Raw genomic sequence first — 18,172 nt, 5'->3', positions numbered from 1 at the left:
GCGGGTCTCGCGGTAAGGCCAGGTTGGAAAGGCTGGTGTTGACCAGTCACCACGCGGCAATTGACCAGCCCTGCATCGCTATCATCTTATTTTGGCGTCTTGAGCTAGGAATTTCTCATCTCAACCACTTAACTCAACTGGGGTTGAGATTGACTTGCGGGCCGGAATCCCTCAAAATCTCACCCAACAGAGACCAATACTAGTGTAGCTCATCATCCTGCGTTGCGTTGCACGCAGGAACTCGACATGAACAGAGAAGGGATTCTTACATTTTGCAAGGTGTTCATGTATCGTCCCCCCGACCCTATTGTATCATATCGTATCGCACAGGCTAACAGGCCAAGACGTTGAGGCCAAGGTAGTCCTGTGTAACCTTGAATTCAAAGAAAACAACAAGCACATAAGCCTATGTAAGTAAGCCTAACACTAGGCCTAATGTTAAAGTTGCGTTATCTTTCTGCTACACTCCGTATGCACATTTCCATTCACTGCACCCTTCCCAATTTGAGGATGCCACAAAACAAACATGGCTTGCGTTGATACAGTTATCGGTTGGTTACATCTGTCAGCAAATGGGTAATAGTTAGTAGTAAGGCCCTGTAGTGTAACAGTGGCAACGGGGAAAATATTGTAAGGCTGGCTGGCTTATTATTAGCTCCCAGGTTCTTCGGTTCCCATCTGACCAAGGCTGGGGTGAACGACAATCTTTGGCATTTCTCCCATGATATATCACATCATAATATATTGTATCTATGACATGGAATTGATGATTGGTGAGTGCAACGTGTTTATCATCTTTTATTTTCTACTAGTCCCTCTGAAGTGACAGCACTAGTTTGTAGGAAAATAAGGGCTCGCGGGAATGCCAAATAACCTCACCACTTCACTTCTATGCCCTTATTAGATTCTCAGTTCTATTCTAAATGTTGGCGGATTAGTCTCGTTGTCCTCGGTACAGCTTGCGCCTATTTCTGACTAATGATGTCTCCGCAAGTTGTCCCTATCTCGTCCCATTCCTTTGCAAGAATCAGGTCTCACGGCCTATGTTTCGGCTCTGCTGTTCTGGACCACTCCTGTCAGACGCAAAGCTTGGTCTCAATATTTGAGCGCTTTTGTATCGATCTGTATCACATATCATGATCGGCTTTGGCCTCGTTCTCATCTTCCTTAGGACCCTCTAGCCTTGCTTGAGTTCTCTCTCGCCAGCCCTTCCCCCATCGAATTGCAGCCATGGTCGCCAGAGCTGAGCCTATCAAGTACGCTGCTGAGATGGTCGAAAACCATCCGATGCCGACTGCTTCGACTGCTGGCAGAACCACAGCTGAAGCGATGCATCCAACCAGATATCTTGCGAAAAAGTTGGTTGCAGCCACCTCTGCCCCATGACCAGGCATGACATCGAGACAATAAGTGTTGTACGAGGGAAAGCAAAACAATTGCGCCACGCCCTGTACGAACATGGCAATAACAGGCACCGGAATACCCCCAACCTCCCTGTCGACAGTCCAGCCATATACCAGCATGCTTCCCGGCATAATTGCGCCCATGAAAGGCAGGGTAGATCGAAGTCGATCTTCCGGTATACGGACACCTCCACGCTTCTTAATCCATCGCTTGGCCATCATGTCCGCCCAGTGCCCCCCTCCGAAAGTCCCTACCAGGTAACCGAAGCCGGGTGCCAGGTAAAACAGACCCGACAGCAACGGCGAGTCGAGCTTGAAGCGGGGATTCAAAACATAACGGACCGGTGTTAGGAGGCTGTACATGTTCCATGTTAAGGATGCACTACCACAAGCCACCAGTGCAATATTGAAGAATCGAAATAGTCGCAAGACTCGCATCGGACTGATCATGCCGAGAACCTTCAGTGTCCTTTTCTTGCCCGAGAGGCTTTTCAGATCGTTGATCTTGAGGTGATGGGCTGTTTCGCATACAACAAAGTACACGCCGAGTACCCCGGTAGCAGCCAGTCCTGTCTGAAGCCAAAAGATACTCCTCCAGGACGAATATGTTACAATAATACCACCCAAAAATGGTCCAAATGCAGGACCAACAAGTGTGCCGGTCAGAAACCACCCCATTGCTGCACCGCGCTCTATTGGACGGTAGATGTCACTATTTCTTATCAGTATCAATGATTCTCAGAGCACTCGCTGCTATTGAAGCTCCGGGAAGATCGAGCTGGCCGTTTGAGTAAATAGCCAGGCTCCAAAAGTTGATTGCTCAGAGTATGAATACTGAGCAAGTCTAGGTTAACGTTCCGGTCACCAATAAGATGGTTCACTGTCCTACCTTTGGCCTGGGGTCCTTTCAAGGACATGAGACAGTTTATAAGTAGAAGAATGGAAAACCTGGCAACTTACCCAATGCATGCTGGGCCGATGAGAATGAAAGCTGTTCCCCCAAACGCTGAAGCCGCCCGAAAGACAATAAACGAGGTGAGGTCAGGGGCCAATGCAGTGGCTAGGCTGAGTAAGAAGAAAATAGTTGAAGAGGACAAGGCTGCCTATGGGGATGTCAGTGTTTCTTCCTGCTGTTACGGGCACAGCGTCAAAACTTGGGGAACGAATTGACCTCCTGGTTCCAGCCAGAGCACCGACTGAAGCACACCACAAGCACTTACGCTCCGCCTTCCATAAACCTGGCTCATGGGTCCCCAGAATAAAGGTGATAACGCCATAACAATCATATACGCTGCATTACTCAGGTTTATAATGCTTCCCGTGCTGTTGAAAGTCTTCGCAACCTCTGGTGTCGCTGCTAACACTGAAGTGCTCGATATTGGTGATAGGAACGCCCCAAACGACAGGACGGTCACGATAGCAACTTTGCGTCTTGAGGAAACTTTGTCAAAGATCTCATCACCTGCCTCCCGGTAAGGCACATTGCCATCTGACGCAGTGATAGTGGCAGCCGGTTCGAAAGCATCGTGGCCAGATATGTGTGATGTTGTGCGGTTGATAGCCTCTTGGTTTGGGACTCGGACTGCAGTCTGTGGAGAAGATTCTTCCTCGCTCATGGCAGATGATGATATTTCATCCTGTGAATCATCTAATGTCTTCGGCATGGTAATCGGTGGGCTCTAAATGTTGATTTGGGTTTCCGGAAAGAATGTGGATTTACATTCCCGCTTCAACCAAAAATGATACAACAACGAAATATTTCCTAGAAGTATAGGAATTCAGAGTAACAAAGCAAACGGGACGAAAAGATCAGCAGCTACAAGGCATATTGGCACATGGGAGCTCCACACAAGGAACATGCAGACTTCATCCCTAAGAGCCCTCGATTATCACATCCTAGCAAAAGCAGTACCAAACATGGGATCATCCCCTCTCCACTTCTTCATCACAGCCGAACCTCGAGTGATCAATCATCATCGATGCATACATAGTCCCTGGTGTGTCTGTAATATCCACATCGCATCTATTCCCGATCAGCTCCATTACCGGTTAACGACATCCATGACCAAGCGGACGAAACGCGTCCCTTCAAGTCCCCAGGACTGGAGACATTTGTGAGTGACTTTTCAAGAATTCGGAGTGCATTCCGGCGCAATTTGTTACACTGAATTTTGGGTTGTTTTGGGAGCAACCCGGACATCGGCGCTTGTCTTCGGGTGCGGTCTGCCGGGTCGGAATGGTGCTTCCGACACGGTCATTGTGAATCCACTTTTTGTTCGGAGGTACCGTTCAGGCATTCCGGTATGACAAGATTGCCTAAACAAATCAAACATAGGTAGATACAAAAATCTGGTCAATGAGGTTTAGTGGGTCAAATCTCTGTTTAATCTTGTTTCCTATTACAGCACCTACAAGCAAACACCAAGTTGTAATACAAGTTCTGTCATACAATCAGATGCTAGAACGCCAACTCCTCCCAATGCTTGTGTATATGCTTGTCCAGTAGTCTCAACGAAAAGCCATGCCTCCCCAGGGTATTCTCATATCTAAACATGCGTCCCATAGCTCCTCCGCCATTCTTCCTAGGCCAACAACTTCTGTACACGATTCTGTAGTACTCTGTCGACGGGTTGGCTGCTACGCTGCACAACCACGTTTTCTCTGCCTCCGATTGTAACGACTCGAAGCCACTCCGGGGCAACCTCGCTGGCAATCAAACGTACGCAAGCTGCGCCCTCCTCCTTGGATACCGGAACCCGGAGAGAGTCTTTGAGCTTCTCGAGTATAACTGCCATCGTAAAAGCCTGTCGTGGTAGGGACATTGGGTTGGATAGGCTCAGCATTGAAATGGTTGCTGCAACATCGCCCACGCGGTTAAGAGCCGCACGTCGCTGTAGCTCGGGCCCAGAAGGGGGAAGTGGCTCGTTGGCTTTAGCTAATTGTTTTAATCGTAACCGATCAAGAAGGCTCATCTTTGTGCCATCTGGGTTGAGGAGGGGGCTGTTGGATGCCGCGTTTTGTTTTGCTGCCTTCTCGTGCTGCTTCGTCACAATGCCACTCTTAAGCTCTGACAGCGCACGCTGTCCTTTGTTCAGAATTGGATTCGCTGTTGTTCTGTTGTCCATGTTCTTTATATCCACTTGGGGAAGCTCGTTCAGCGAGAGGTTATCCAACGGAAGGTCAATGTCCATTTCATCGGCGGAGCGTTCGGTGCCCAATGCTCTCAAATTGATCTCGAATTGCTTCAGCAAACGCTCTTCATGGATTGGTGCCATGTCGATAGAAGAGCGCTCAACACAAATCTTTCCCCGGCCATAGTCGGCAATCATGAATGGTGAATGAGTGTTGGTTTTTGTTGAAGTTTGTATAGCGATGCATCGTCGGATATCCTCGATGGTGACCTGGCGTTTACCCCACGACTGAGAAATGTGTGGCGCAAGTGTGCGTATGTCGATAGGTGAATTGTTGCCGTTATGAGCAAACTGGATCATAATTGTCTTGACAAACGACCGGTGTATGTCAACGAGCTCAGCAAGATGGAGAGGAAGTGCATCCTTGTCGACCGTGTGTTTGCGCAGCGTTTTGAATACATTGTCGAGTTTGGTTTGCACTGTCTTTCCTTGCCTCTTGCTCTCAGAAAGAGGCGTGGTCCCTATAGGCTTGTGGGCAGTTCTTGCCCTTGAAGGGGTTGTCTTTGCAGTTCGTTTGCCTTTTGCAAATGGTATATTCTTCTCGACCAGGTTTGCAACCAGTTCCTGGTTTCTTGATCCGGGCTTTATGGGTGTGGCAAGTTCATCGTCACTACTGGGTGCGAACGAGGCAGTCCGAGCCTTGGTTCTCGGATGGACATCTTCTCGGTCTGTGGCCGCTTTTCGTTTCCTAGTGGTTACCGAAGATGAAGTTTGGCCGACGATTTTCTTGGCATTATCGTTTGGGGTACAAGTTTTCGAGACACGGGTAAAGTTGGTGATGGAATGGCTAGCAGAAGGTGCAGCTTGGCTGCGCCTGGCCGGTCGAGGCATCCTCAAGTTTCTGTGAGAGTTGAAATATGTGAGGAAGCGATTTTAAGTGAAGGAGCAGATGAGAAAATCGAAATATCAAGAACGATCTTTGCAAGAAAAGATGTCGTGGTCATTAAGTAAGAAGACCCAATCACGGAAGTTGCAGTGAAGAGAATTGCGAGGATTGGGAAAGTAAAGGTGATGTCTTGGAAAGTGGAAGCCATATCCACAAAAAGATGGAATGTGCTCCGTCGTCAAGGGGAACGTGAAGACCTAGACGCGTTCTGGCGTGCTCATCGCGTCTCACACGCGTAAAGCTGTCCCACAAACTCGCGAATAAAGTTAAGTGGTGCACGGACCTTTCTAAATCCTCGTGAGCAGCCAGGCCATAAAGACAGATGCCTACTTGTAGAGGTCCAGTATGTAATATTGACCTACTAAGTGTACTAACCTAAGGTAGGCAGGTACTAGGCTGGTACTGTTGTATGCAGGTTCGCATCTCGGCTCCCGTTCCTAAACTTGGTCAAATTCTGCCCTGCTCCCGAGGTGTCGATACGAATCAGCAGGCACAACTGATCTGTATTTCTACGGCCGTGTTGTCATTTCTATAGGCTCTAGGTAGGTACGGTAGGTAAGGAAGGTACCTACCGACTTATAGTACTAGGTAAGTTAGGCATTGTCTGTTGTAGGCACTACCTAAGCTTCCGAATGAGATGTTCCCCTAAAGCCTCCTCCGTATGTCTATATGGCTCGAAAGTCGGTATAAGTGTTAAAGTCTGTCTGTACTCCTAATACAAGGGCAAACTGAACGTCTTTGTAACCCTAGCCGTGCTCCCCCGACACTGGCTCGGGTATTACCAGTAAAATTGTTGCTTTACAAGACTAGGTCAAGTACATTTTGATGTAGTGGCCTGATGGACAAGCACACGTACCTATATGTCTAGAGTATTTGGGGTACTCCGGAGGGCAGCTCAACCGTATTTGTATAATATGGTGGTCCAGCAGGTCAACCAGGGTTATTTGTTTCTCAGCACGCCAGTATTGGATATCATGATATCGCTTGGGTACACATGATTGCATTTCTAGCTCGCGAAATATTGTGTTTATATAGTACAAGAGCAGCAGTGATCGTTAGTTCTCTAACCTCATTAACAATATCTCTCAGAAGAACCAAGTGAGAGCTATACATGATTGACCGTCTAAAAGAGACATGAAGAACGGCACCTAGCTATAAAGCTTTTTGCTTGCTCCTTGGATCAAATCAATGCGCCGTTATCCGAAATCCACAGCCTTCATGATGGTTTGCATAAAAAACAACACTTCGTACTCCAATCATTCGATTTGCACCAAGACTCCGGAGCGCACTAGTATGATATCGCGATAACGCCGGCAGAACAAATAGCAAGCAATAAAACATTCTCCGAGGGCCAAAAAAATTGGTCTCCTGACCCATTTCTATGTACGGGGTACATGGGTAGCGAGGCTTCGCCAGAGCCATTTAAGTTCCCCAGCTAGAAGACTTGCAGCTCAGCGGCGGCCAGACGTGGTCCAATGTTCGGGCCTAAAGCTAACAGGACTGGGTGGGGGAGGAGCAGGTACGGTATAGTCATCCTCTTGGATATGATGGACTGGAGTTGAGGGGCGGTTCGTTTTGGTGGAAAGAGTAGCAGTGATACTGGTGTAGAGGAGGTCTTGCGAAGTGACGACTCTCATGTTGCGAGGCGCAGCCTGGATTGAAGAGGAGCGTTGACCAGGCATCTTTCTTTTTCGCTTCAGAAGACAAGAAACAGAGTCGGGTTTCTGGGTGAATGCGCTGTTAGGAGAATATCCATTGACGTGGGTGAAGCTGACTTATAAGTCAAGAGATACAGTACACACCAGAATAGAAACAAAGCGGCTTGCGTAAACTGTGGATATGTGATGGAGCTAGCCCCAGTGTGACTTTGTGATACACGTTAGGTCCGAATATCGTATCCTTAGGCTCGAGCGTACACTGATAGCAAGGTTTCTTCTTCCCTTTTCAAGTTTTCTGCGCCGACCTGAGGTTTTGAGGTCGCCACGGAAGGGGTATCTCAGCAGCCGGGATATCGGGCAATGGTTGCTGTTGTTATGTGAGGCCAGGGCTTTCAAGGTCCAAGTGAAAACAACTGAAAGATCTTGCGCGTATACAAAGCGGCCACGGTCAAAGACGAAGGAATGAAAGATCAGTATAAGCTTTTTCAGATAGGTAGGTAAGGTTAAGGTAGGGAAGATATAGGAAAAGAACGATCCGGGGAAGAGGGTGGACGGCCAGTTTATAAAGGGGAGGGTTATTGCTAGGGAAGGAGAAAAACGATAGGGATGGGATGAGATAAGTGAGGTACCGTATTATCGACGCAGCCCGGGTACCTCATCTCACAACCCAGCCTGAGCCTGATTTGAATGAAAACCAACCCAGGTCCCAACCAAAGCCGGGGCAGACAAGGGCGCCACTGTCATTGCACGATACCGACGCCGTCAATACATTACCAGCGAACGGCATTGACAGGGCGAGCCGGCCTATGAGACGACGACATAACAAGCCAACAACCTAACAAGGGCAAAAGCGACAAAACCTGGGGAACAGCCAACAGGGCGGGTGCCATGTCTTGGCTTTGGTGCTAAGGAAGCAGGTACATGTTTCTACCTGACCAGGTATCCATGCGCGGCAACACGGAGAAGAGGACACACACCATGTATAACATCCCTGACCTGGATACCCCCAGAAACTCCCGTGGCCCTTTCGATGAAGTCTTGCATTGTTTTGGCGTTTGCTAATGACGGACAAAGTTACTATGCACCTATCTATATATGTTCGTAGGGAGGAGACCACTTCCGCCCATCAGAAATCTTGGTGTGTATCGTTGAAACTGTCTTGATATGACAAGCACCACGGCGAGATTATGCAAAACATGCACGGTCTCTCCCCTTCCTCAAGAGCCACATTATCGAAGGGGGAAGGTATAGATACAAACACTGACTAGCAACCCATTTGAGTCCACTTAAAAGAAAGAAAGAAGGAAAGGCATTGGAGATGTGACTCTGATTTTGCTGGTTTACAGCCAATAACTGCCTCGCCCGTGACTGCCCTACATCATGCCGATATCATTGGAAGGACTTCAACCACTGAACAAGTGTGTTGTTACCAGGATCGCCCCGAACAAAGGTATCCCAGTTCTGTGATGCTGCCGCCTAGCACAGAAAGAAAACATCAAATACGCCTAAAAGGGGAACGACAAGACGGAAGGCCGACGTGCAAAGAACATCAAAGGTCGTCATCATCAGCTGATGAACGAGGCCTCGGTCTGTATCTCAGAACCTGCACAGAAGGAGAAGACAAGTATCAGATACGTTCATGATCCTACGACTAATTACGAACAAGCCATCGCCAGCACCAGCTTTCTGGACCACAGACAGCGAAACGTCAGTGAGGGAGATGCATGCCAAGCAATTTTCTTTCTGGTGCAATTCTGAATCGATTGTGGGGGCCATAGGCCTGCTCCCGAACAGACAGGCAGCCCCGGCTTCCTAGGCAATTCGATATCTTCTAGAAGGCCGGCCACTCGCCCAAAGCAAAGGGGTAAGCGAGAATTTATTGCTAGCACCGTGCGGTTTTGTCCCTGGCAGTTATTTGTGATTCTTAGTATCCAGCATTGACAGCAAACCAATCTTGGTCTCCGTGCCATGGATGGACCACAATCAAAATGACACTTTTTGAAATGATGCCTTGAAGGGCAATCGGTAAGCGCAAACCGGTGGATATTCAAGTCAATGGTCCGGAATATGCCCAGTCAAGCCGCGTTGATAAGAACTCAACACTGATCCATTTAATCATATCCCTGGCGGTGTATCGAGACACACCCTGCCACGTCGAATATGCTCAATGGACTGGTGTTGCCTAGGCGTAACGATACGTGCCACAACCTGAGTAGCCTGCCGTCACAGCACTTGAGTGTCTCTGACATAGCAATGGATGTCTCATTACATAACGGGCACTGAGGAATGTCTATGCAACAAACAACGCGGTAATTAACCTGCCAAACCAGGGAGATAACCACACTTTGAGTCAAAAGGGGTCAGTGGAATCACGACTGTTTTGATTAATCAGCCAACTGGAAGTTATTTACCGAATCCAGTGTAAGTAGATGGCTGAAAGCCGCATACATATGCATATGCGCTGAACACAAACGTCAGGCAGCTTACCCGTGGGAGAATCTGTTGAGGGATACGAGGCGATAGGAGGTGTCTGTTGCTCCGGCCTATGATTCCGAAAAGCTGGTCTAGCTTAGGAAAGCTATAGACTTTACCCGAGATAACCATGGAAGGCTCAGCGGATCACCAAACATACCATAATACCTCAAGAGCAAGAGGTTCAAGGCCCTGGGTAATGGACATAGTCGTCCCCTATGTGTATTGAACCATACCTAGGCTCCAGACGAGTGAAAGTCCGTTTTGTGTGTATAAGCGACTGGAGAGAAACATATGTATGACGATACTTCCAACTTATTGGTACATTATTCTACCCGCACCACTTGCTTTCAGCTTTTATTTCATGTATATCTGATTTCCCCACTGCTACTGAGTGAGGTAGAGTCGACTCCGTTATGGCCATATGTCAGCGCCAAAGGGACGCGACATAGCATGGCCCCAACAGGGAACCATTAGCGCTCCGGCGCCCCCGAGAACTGGCCTCGCCGTGAGAATTGGTGAATTGTAATACTTACCTTACCTATAACTCACCCCATGCCTATCCTGTCGTGTCTTTTCTGAGCAGGTAGCAGTTATGTTTACTGACACCTGTACTTGGCAGAGACTGGGCTGCAAAGGTTGGTGGGGCACCGGAAGATATGTCCGTGGTGGGGGGCTGGGGTTAGGGGGAGTAAGTTAGAAGCGGTAGTACACCACTGTACTGTAACCGGGATCTTACGAGATTTCCTAGATGTGATGGTTGACGCCGTATCCATGTACCTGGGTTTCCGGCTGATGTCTATTTACCTTCTGATCAGGGCGAGATCAACCAGGGGAGGGAAACATAGATATCGATACGTCAAGACGGTGGTTCGTACTAGGTATGATGAATGAAATTTATGGTGAGGAGGACCCATGGGCTTGTTCCTCTAACGTGACTTGCAAGGAACTGACGCCTTGCTATTAGGCAGCTGTTGAAGTCATGGTATACGATGAGACGAACGATAAAGATGTGCGGACTTCAACTTGAGCACAAGGAATGAGAGCATGCTCGTTACTCATTAACCAACGCTCCCAAATCGTGATAGATCCTGGACTCATAAGGGTGAAGCGTTCTGGTCACCCATCAAAGGCGTTTCATCTGGCATTCTGCTGTCTCATGGGATCAGTAACCCTGAGGGCTCTGCCGATGTTGTTAAGACCTTTTTTCCTTCGAATTGTTGTATGCAATATCCTATCATATTTGCTAGGTCTGCTTATGGTTATGTGCTTACAAGCCATGTCTAGAACAGCCTTAGATAAAAGGTAGATAGCTAAGTAAGGTCTGCTTATGATTCAGTAACTGTAAGACAGGACAAGCATCCGACTAGCTTATGAAATGATTGAGATGGTCTGAAACAGACATGCAGTATAGTGCTGTAATGGGAATGGGGGGTTGTATGTCAATATGTAGTTGTTGATAGCAGATTTGGCAAAGCGATATCACGGATTCACTACCATTTAGTGGTCCCACACAAGACAACCCATGCTTTATCAGTTCAGCAGTGATGAGGTACAGGGCCCAGAATCTTTTCCAATCACACTTGACAGAAATGGACAGATAAAGTCTAGCTCAATATCGACTATAGTGATTTGGGCTTTGCGTCCTTTCTCTAAGTAACAAAGTAGAGGAAGACATGATGGACCACGTAAGGAGCAGTAATGCCAGTGTCATCACGGCCGGATCATGTTTCACAGGAGAAGTAAGAACATGGGAACAAGAGTCGTCCCACAGGTGCATGAAAGAATCATGCGCTTTTGAACCCTTTTTCTACCTACAAATATAATTCTTTCCATATCATCATGCATGGCAACTATTGCAACTTCCATGATCCATGCCCAGACAAAAAGGGCCCCCTTCACTTTTCGCCTCTGTTTGTAGAAGCACTTCGCGCCGTCGTCGCAGTTCCAGGAGCTGCCTTAGTCTTCCGTCGTGTCGGCTGATAAACGTCGTTGAAGTTCATGGCAACACCAAGAAATCGCATATCCACATCTGGTTGATATGCAAGATCACCAAGGAGGATCTGCACACGAGTTCGGAACGATGCACCCAAGTGTCGAAGACGCTCTTGTAGAACGGGGAACTCGGAGGCCACGCCACCAGAACCTGTCATCGGCGTGTCACGGCCATCGTGATCATCGTTGTGTCGTGTGGTACTTCTTACATCGGCCTCCTGACGTTGCGTAAAGTCTGATACGCTCCAGCTGTAAAGTCCGTCAACAGAGTCTCTGTAGCTGAGCATGAACCGCAAGATTTCACCGAGCTGCATCATATATGTCGTGCGGTCATCTTCATCAGAGCTGTGCGTACGTCGTTTTGCCCCGAGAAGACCTTTGTGCGTGATGTCGTTGAGGTACCGTGTATGCGCCTTGATCAGGTCGTCCAACGTGCAGTCCTCCTTCTGGATCCGTTTTTGAAGTTCGCCCCACGAGGATTCGATGACCTCAAATAAGATGTAGTATTGGAGCTGGCCCACAAAGTGAATCATCTCGGCCAGAACGCCACGTGTTGACTTCCACGTTTGAGAGACGGCAGGGTCGGAGTTCTGAAGAACTCCACGAGCACCTGTCATGCACTTCCGCCAGGTTGACAGTACTGCAAATTCTACTCGCTTGATACGCCAGAGAAAATTGAAGACTTTCAGGTATTGTCTATTCCCCCACTCTGTCACTACAACATCGACAGGTGCATCGATCTTATATTCAAGGGTAAAGCAATCCCATCCGATATCACCATGAGATAGTTGCAGCATGCGGGCATCCAGGCGCCGTAGAACCTCGGGAGAGTCATACTGGGCATTTGATCCTCGGATAGCGTGTTCCAATTGCGCCGTTAAAGTATGTCTGTACTGTGCCCCAGCTGGACGGTCAAGGTTGGCAGCCAGAGATTCCATCAGGAGTGCAATAAAATCTCCCTGCCCTAGGAGGATGTAGTTCTTGAGCGCCTGAAGATGTTTAAATAAGTGAAACTTATTGGCCATCAAGTCGATAAGACGCTTCATGGTGGTCTTGTAAGCTTCATCGATCCAAGCTTCCAAGGTAGCTGTGTCGCCATACCTTAACTCTTTGGAAGCAGCTTTAGAGTAATCCTCAACCCACATGGCATCACCGCAGCTATGTCGGATGAAGTTTAGTGACTTCCCGATTAGAAAGACCTTCTGGGCAAAGTCCTGAGTAATGATGCTGGGGATCATGTCTGCAGCGATCTCGAACTTGTCCTCCCAGACATTGCCTGCGCCCTTTGCCTTCGCTTGGTCTTTGTCAGGAGCCTGCTCTCTAACGAAAAATTCCTGGAAAGGATCGGACAGTTCACCGTCATAAATCCAGTGCCTTAAAATGTCGTAAAATGGCCGTGTGAAACTTCTTAATAGTCTCTCTGCGAATGCGGCCACCACAGGATCTCCATGGGAAGAAGAGAAACTATGAATCAGGGAGACAAGCTGGCCCCCTCTGTTCTTCTCAGATTCCTCAGCAATGAGGCTCATTAACCTGAGGCCCATCGTTGCTTCGCGTGTCCATACTACACATCTTTTGAGTGTGACACCTGTTCTCCCAATACCTTCTCTTGGAGCCTCCTCGTCAAGAGAGGCAAGTGCTCTTCGTATCTGAGTCTCAAGAGTTGCTATCAAACTTAAATATGACTTAAGCTCACCGTGGATAGCAGCTCTGAGGCTTTGACCTAGAAGCCCTTTTGCAGGAGTCTTGCAAAATCCGTCGAGGCCGCGATAAAGCAGCGAGGGCTCAGCCAGAGTGTGAAGTAGGGAAATGATTGGTAAAGGAAGTGTCGCCGGTAATTTGATAAGATCTGATTTTGCGAAAGGTAGATTGGTTGATGATAGTCCCTGGAGAGTAAAGGGAAGATCTCTAAGGATAACCGACTCCGGAGGCTCTATTTCCGAATAATTATTTGCCAGCAAGGTTGATTTCAGTGAAACATCTCTTTTTGCTGGCTCAAGACGTGGATCCCCCTCCTTGCTGGATTGCTTGCTCTCTTTTTGTGGAACTTTCTTGAGTCCCTCTGATTGAAACGCCTCCTTGAATTGCTCCTCTTCAAATCGAGAGGCCCTACTGGTACGTTCCCGACCTTGCCGTTTGATAGCATCTCGACTGATGGCGTCTCGGTAGTTGGGCGCCGAAGGCTTCACCGGGCTCAGTGGGAGCGGTTCGCTAGGGTCTGGGGAATCAGCGAGCTGATAAAGTAGGTAGAGTATTGCCCATTTGTGTTCTAGCACAGGAAGTGAAAGCAATCGGGTATATAAATTCGAGAAGCGCAGAGCTTGGGTGGGATTGCTCTGAATGAGCTTTCGTTTTATAAGGTCGGAGGCGTGGTTGACATCAGAAGAAATGGCGGGGGAAACTGGGCTAGACCGTGAATGGTGAGTTTTGGCATATTGCTCGGATACATTTTAGAAAATGTACATACCTGTCTATTATAGATTTGACAATTTCGAAGCAAGTATCGTGACGTTCTTGCGCAACATCTTCAGGATCATTGGGATCACTGGGTACGATGTGGGTTATCAGGCTGTCAATAGCGTTGGTGATGCGATCGGGAGCCATGACGGCATCGTCGCGGGCCACTCAAGTGTAGGTATAGGGCTGGTGATCAATATAATTGCAGAGAATCTTTGTTCAGGAGGTAATTCAATCAAGAAGTTTATGCGCAGGCGAAAGTTCTGGGTAACTTGTCCAATATCAGCGTGATTGGGATCATGAAGCTCAGACGCGACAGGCGCGACAGACAAAGTTGGTAGTGATGCAGGGCGAGTTGCTTAGTGCCTTTTAGAGGTTGAATGTAGCGGGGACCTGGTCTCCCTCGACTATTAGGCGACGATTCAAGTACAAAAGACCTTAACAGTGCACTGATATATCCCTGGCTGGGTGTGCTCGCGGCAAAAAACCAACTACACTCGAAACCATCCATTCACCTTTAACCTCACGTCAACAGCAGAACGAGTCGCCCATCAACTTACACGACGCAACATGCCTTTTTCATCAGCTTAATGTCACCATAGTGATCGCATCAAAGCACCCGTTCGTTTCATCCAACTCATGTGTCTTTTTATCGCGCCGCGCCGCGCTATTTTGTCGCACGCGACGCTGTCGCTTATTCAACTCCTATCAAGATGCCAGACATCGACCCCGCGGCTTTGAGCCGTCCATCCGTCAGCCTCTCGACGCCTATTTTATCCAACAAGACACTTGCTGGGACTATCTCTGGTGCGCCAAAGATAGCAAAGTCTAGTCAGATCATTCCCGCCCGAATTGATCTCGAACCACTGTATACTGCGCTCAAGGCTGCCATTGGCAACGAGAAATGGGCAATATATAAAGAATCAACGACCGAGTTCTTGATAGGTAGATGCTACGACATCTATCAAATACACGTGCGCGATTGCTCACATATCTTTAGGACGCTTAAATCAGACCGAATATTCTGAACGAATAGACCCTATCCTCGCAGGCCCAGGGGACAAGGAACACCTACACAATAATCTCATTGCTGCCATATACGGAAATGTTACTCGAGAGATGCCCGATCAAGGGCTGGCACCCTGGGTCAGCGCCAACGATAAGCCTGCGGCGACGACAGGGACCAAGCCAGTATCCGGGGATGCTACGGAGCGGAGGTTGAAGGGAGATGTAATGCAATTGCCAACCCGAGACCGCAGGCGCATCAAAGATTTGGTCCAGAACGATGTCAGTGTCTCCATGCCGCCTCCTATCCAACTGCTGACCAGTAACAAGTGGGATCCTCATGAGAGCATATCCAACATCTTTGCAGACACACGTCGCAAACTTTCTACAGTAACAGATGCCACCCCGACAGTAGGAGGCATAAACAACATGAGTATGTATTCTATCGAAACGCTTTTACTTTGGCAAAGCTCTAACAAAGTGCAAGATTTCGACTTAGAAATTCGAAAACGTTATGCTCAACCTTTGGCGGTCGAATCTGGCGAATTCCCTGATATCAATATGATCTCTGGCCGAATGCTACCCTCTTGCTACGAGGCAGGACTGGTCAATGGGCACACAGTGGATGCCCCCCAGTTTCTGTCGGTGGCTGTGGAAACTTTTATCAAGGAGGTCCTTACGCAGGTCTTCAGCCGCACGAGGAGTAATGGACCTGGCGAATCAGGTAGTGCTGGGTTTGGCGTCGGGACAACATGGATTCAAACGCACAAGTACAAGCGACAGCTGGAATACGAAGAAGAAGCTGCGATACGAGGCGAAATCTCCAGAGACAAGAGCGGGCTTTTGCCGATTGAATCCAGGGCTGCGAGCGAAAGAGGCCCTTTGGGGATGTCCGATCTTCGTCTGTCCTTAGAGATGGCGGACACAGGCATGGCACAGTTCCCTGTGTTGATGACACAGGTTATATACGGATACCGGGAAGGGGAGCTGGAGAATTGGGACGACTATACCTGGGTGTGTGATCAACCACCTGAAGCCTATACAGACGAGAAACATGATTCAGAGGCAAACGGAGGACATGTTTTTGAGCTTGCGAATGGTTACCCTGATGCCATGGATATAGACACGGAAGCATGGTGGGAAGGTGCGGAAAGTCAGGATGCCGATATGCTGGATGGCATATTGGACTCGTGCCTTGCGGCAGGGTCCTGAGACGTGTCCGACGAAGCTCAAAATCTCGACTTGACTAACGTGGAGGTGGAAGGTGGACAATGCCAGACGTTACATCCATGCTGAGTCCAGCTCATCTGCATGCAACAGGGTGGACAGCGTCGATACCAGAAGCAAAAGGGCCCAACTCATCGAGCCGATTTCGCATATATATATATATATATAAGCGAAGCGTCATCGTTTGGCTGCGAAAAGCGCAGAGTGGCGTTACAACCAAGGGGGAAAGGAATATGCTAATAAGAAAGTACGGGTAAGGCAAACAAGGCGTGCAAGGAGCCGGCGTTTGACGAAGAGAGTCGTGATTCAGTACAACAGCTCGGAATCAGGGTCCAGACGAATGCATATAATCGGACGGCTTTATCTTTGGCGCAGGGGGTTTTGGCTGATCTCATTTTTGCTTCTTCATTTGGGTTGCGGTCGTGGAAGACTCGTTTTCATGGTGTTCATATTGTATGTATTTCTATCGCTCTGTAGGGTTGAAAGTCACCCCTATACAGCATGCTATCAAGAGGCAACGAAAACTTGCCGCGGACTGGAGTAATGGGGACGTAGGGGAGGCGGTGGGATTTTTGTACTTTTATCATTACAGGAACGATACCCGAGTAGCTCGATGAGAGTAAAGAAGAAACCGCTAAGTACCTATCAATGATGGCTTGAGGGCCACTCGTTTTGTCGTGTTAGGTTAGTAGTTGGAGGCCTTCTTATAGTTGGCCCAAAAGGGGTTGAAATCGAATGAAGTCATTGAATGCCCTTTAAATGAGAGTTAAGAGATTGTTGTCAGTTGGTCTATGAAGAAGTCATTACCTTATTAATCTAAGCGAATAGAACCTTGCTGGGAATGAACAATAGTGATAAAAAAGATAAATGTCGTAGCATGTTAGTTGGAATCCTTGCTACTGAGTTCATCGGAATGAGAGAACTTTGTCGGGAAATGCACCTTAACGAACTGCCAGAGCCAAATTGACGCTTTGATCAATATATTGGCCTTGAATGATGTTTGCATAGGACCAAGCAAAGAACTGTAGCGTTCAAACCAAACGAAACTTCTTAGCATGCATCCCTGCCATGCAATTCTCTATTGCCCACCGTGGGTGGGAACAAGAAATGTCGGGATTGTTAGGTGGCTAAGTACTAGCGAAGAACCAGCATCTTCATTGCATGCCAGAGTCGCCCGTAGATGGAAAGAGATGAACGCGGCGGGCCTCCGAGTTCCTAAGCCCCTGTGTTGTTTTGGGTGATTCTGCTTTGGGGAAATAAAGGCGTCAGCTCAGAAGCCTTGCTAACTAACACCAAGCCAGGATACCAGCGTCTGAGCTTGTGAAGAAAGAAAAAAACAGATACAACCTGGGGCAGCCATCGAGTCTTAAAACCCATCATAAGGGGCGAGCACTGACAAATGCTAACACAAATCATCAGGTTCTATTAGTATTGGAGAAAACTATTCTGGATTTGTGCTATGTGCTTCGTCTCTTGGGTTGTTACCTACCTTAGGCAGGCAGGCTTTGTAGGTCATTAAGGTGTCAAGAAGAGGGAAAGCATGATGGATGGATGCAACCAGTCACCTGCAGATCCACTCCAAGAAAAGGTTTCTCGGCGATGTCATGATAGACCATAAAGAATCGGCACGCACAGTAGGACAAAATCTACACAGTCCATCCAATCCTTTCATTGAAAGAGGAAGCTTGGATTCTTCCCAGTTCGGGAGCTGCACCGAAGAGCAGCAGAAGTGTCTGTAGAACAAGCGCCCGAGAAGCCCGAGCCCTCAACAGGTCCGTGCACATCTTTCTAGAAAGCTTCCCTGACGGCAACCATCTCCCAGCTCCCAATCATCCCCACTTCTCCCCATTCCGTTGGTCAGGTCTTTGGGTTTGACCA

At 48.3% G+C, this 18,172-nt stretch overlaps 6 protein-coding genes across 8 annotated transcripts; 1 reads left to right on the top strand and 5 right to left on the bottom strand.

The window, feature by feature from the left end:
- Nucleotides 1-1,127: 1,127 nt before the first annotated feature.
- FOIG_06991 (uncharacterized protein) lies at nt 1,128-2,081 on the bottom strand (the record flags this gene model as incomplete). The annotated part of the gene is made up of 1 exon (XM_031206290.1): nt 1,128-2,081. The coding sequence occupies one exon, from the start codon at nt 2,079-2,081 to the stop codon at nt 1,128-1,130; it is 954 nt and encodes a 317-aa protein (XP_031063409.1).
- A 75-nt stretch (nt 2,082-2,156) lies between these two features.
- On the bottom strand, nt 2,157-3,067 carry FOIG_06990 (uncharacterized protein; the record flags this gene model as incomplete). Its single annotated transcript, XM_031206289.1, has 2 exons — nt 2,157-2,237; nt 2,624-3,067. The coding sequence occupies 2 exons, from the start codon at nt 3,065-3,067 to the stop codon at nt 2,157-2,159; spliced, it is 525 nt and encodes a 174-aa protein (XP_031063408.1).
- A 634-nt stretch (nt 3,068-3,701) lies between these two features.
- Nucleotides 3,702-5,654, bottom strand: FOIG_06989 (uncharacterized protein). The gene has a single exon (XM_031206288.1). It carries the CDS (start codon nt 5,423-5,425, stop codon nt 3,986-3,988), a length of 1,440 nt encoding a protein of 479 aa, XP_031063407.1. The 5' UTR covers nt 5,426-5,654; the 3' UTR covers nt 3,702-3,985.
- Nucleotides 5,655-6,931: 1,277 nt separating this feature from the next.
- On the bottom strand, nt 6,932-7,162 carry FOIG_06988 (uncharacterized protein; the record flags this gene model as incomplete). The annotated part of the gene is made up of 1 exon (XM_031206287.1): nt 6,932-7,162. The coding sequence occupies one exon, from the start codon at nt 7,160-7,162 to the stop codon at nt 6,932-6,934; it is 231 nt and encodes a 76-aa protein (XP_031063406.1).
- Nucleotides 7,163-10,958: 3,796 nt separating this feature from the next.
- Nucleotides 10,959-14,386, bottom strand: FOIG_06987 (uncharacterized protein). The gene is made up of 2 exons (XM_031206286.1): nt 14,073-14,386; nt 10,959-14,011 (listed from the first exon to the last, which is right to left on the bottom strand). The coding sequence occupies exons 1-2, from the start codon at nt 14,207-14,209 to the stop codon at nt 11,509-11,511; spliced, it is 2,640 nt and encodes an 879-aa protein (XP_031063405.1). The 5' UTR covers nt 14,210-14,386; the 3' UTR covers nt 10,959-11,508.
- Nucleotides 14,387-14,492: 106 nt separating this feature from the next.
- Nucleotides 14,493-17,115, top strand: FOIG_06986 (transcriptional coactivator HFI1/ADA1). Of its 3 annotated transcripts, XM_031206284.1 has the most exons (4): nt 14,493-15,007; nt 15,063-15,349; nt 15,398-15,500; nt 15,555-17,115. In XM_031206284.1, the coding sequence occupies exons 1-4, from the start codon at nt 14,776-14,778 to the stop codon at nt 16,277-16,279; spliced, it is 1,347 nt and encodes a 448-aa protein (XP_031063403.1). In that variant the 5' UTR covers nt 14,493-14,775; the 3' UTR covers nt 16,280-17,115. The 3 variants fall into 3 exon arrangements, with proteins under 3 accessions (XP_031063403.1, XP_031063404.1, XP_031063402.1); XM_031206285.1 differs by having other exon boundaries at nt 14,540-15,349; nt 15,555-17,015; XM_031206283.1 differs by having other exon boundaries at nt 14,540-15,007; nt 15,063-15,500; nt 15,555-16,986.
- The last annotated feature ends 1,057 nt before the right edge of the window (nt 17,116-18,172 follow it).

Source organism: Fusarium odoratissimum, assembly GCF_000260195.1.
Source record: "Fusarium odoratissimum NRRL 54006 unplaced genomic scaffold supercont1.10, whole genome shotgun sequence".
In the NCBI taxonomy this organism is placed as follows: domain Eukaryota; kingdom Fungi; phylum Ascomycota; class Sordariomycetes; order Hypocreales; family Nectriaceae; genus Fusarium; species Fusarium odoratissimum.
Note: the sequence above shows the minus strand (reverse complement) of the source record. Positions and strands in the feature narration are given on the sequence as shown.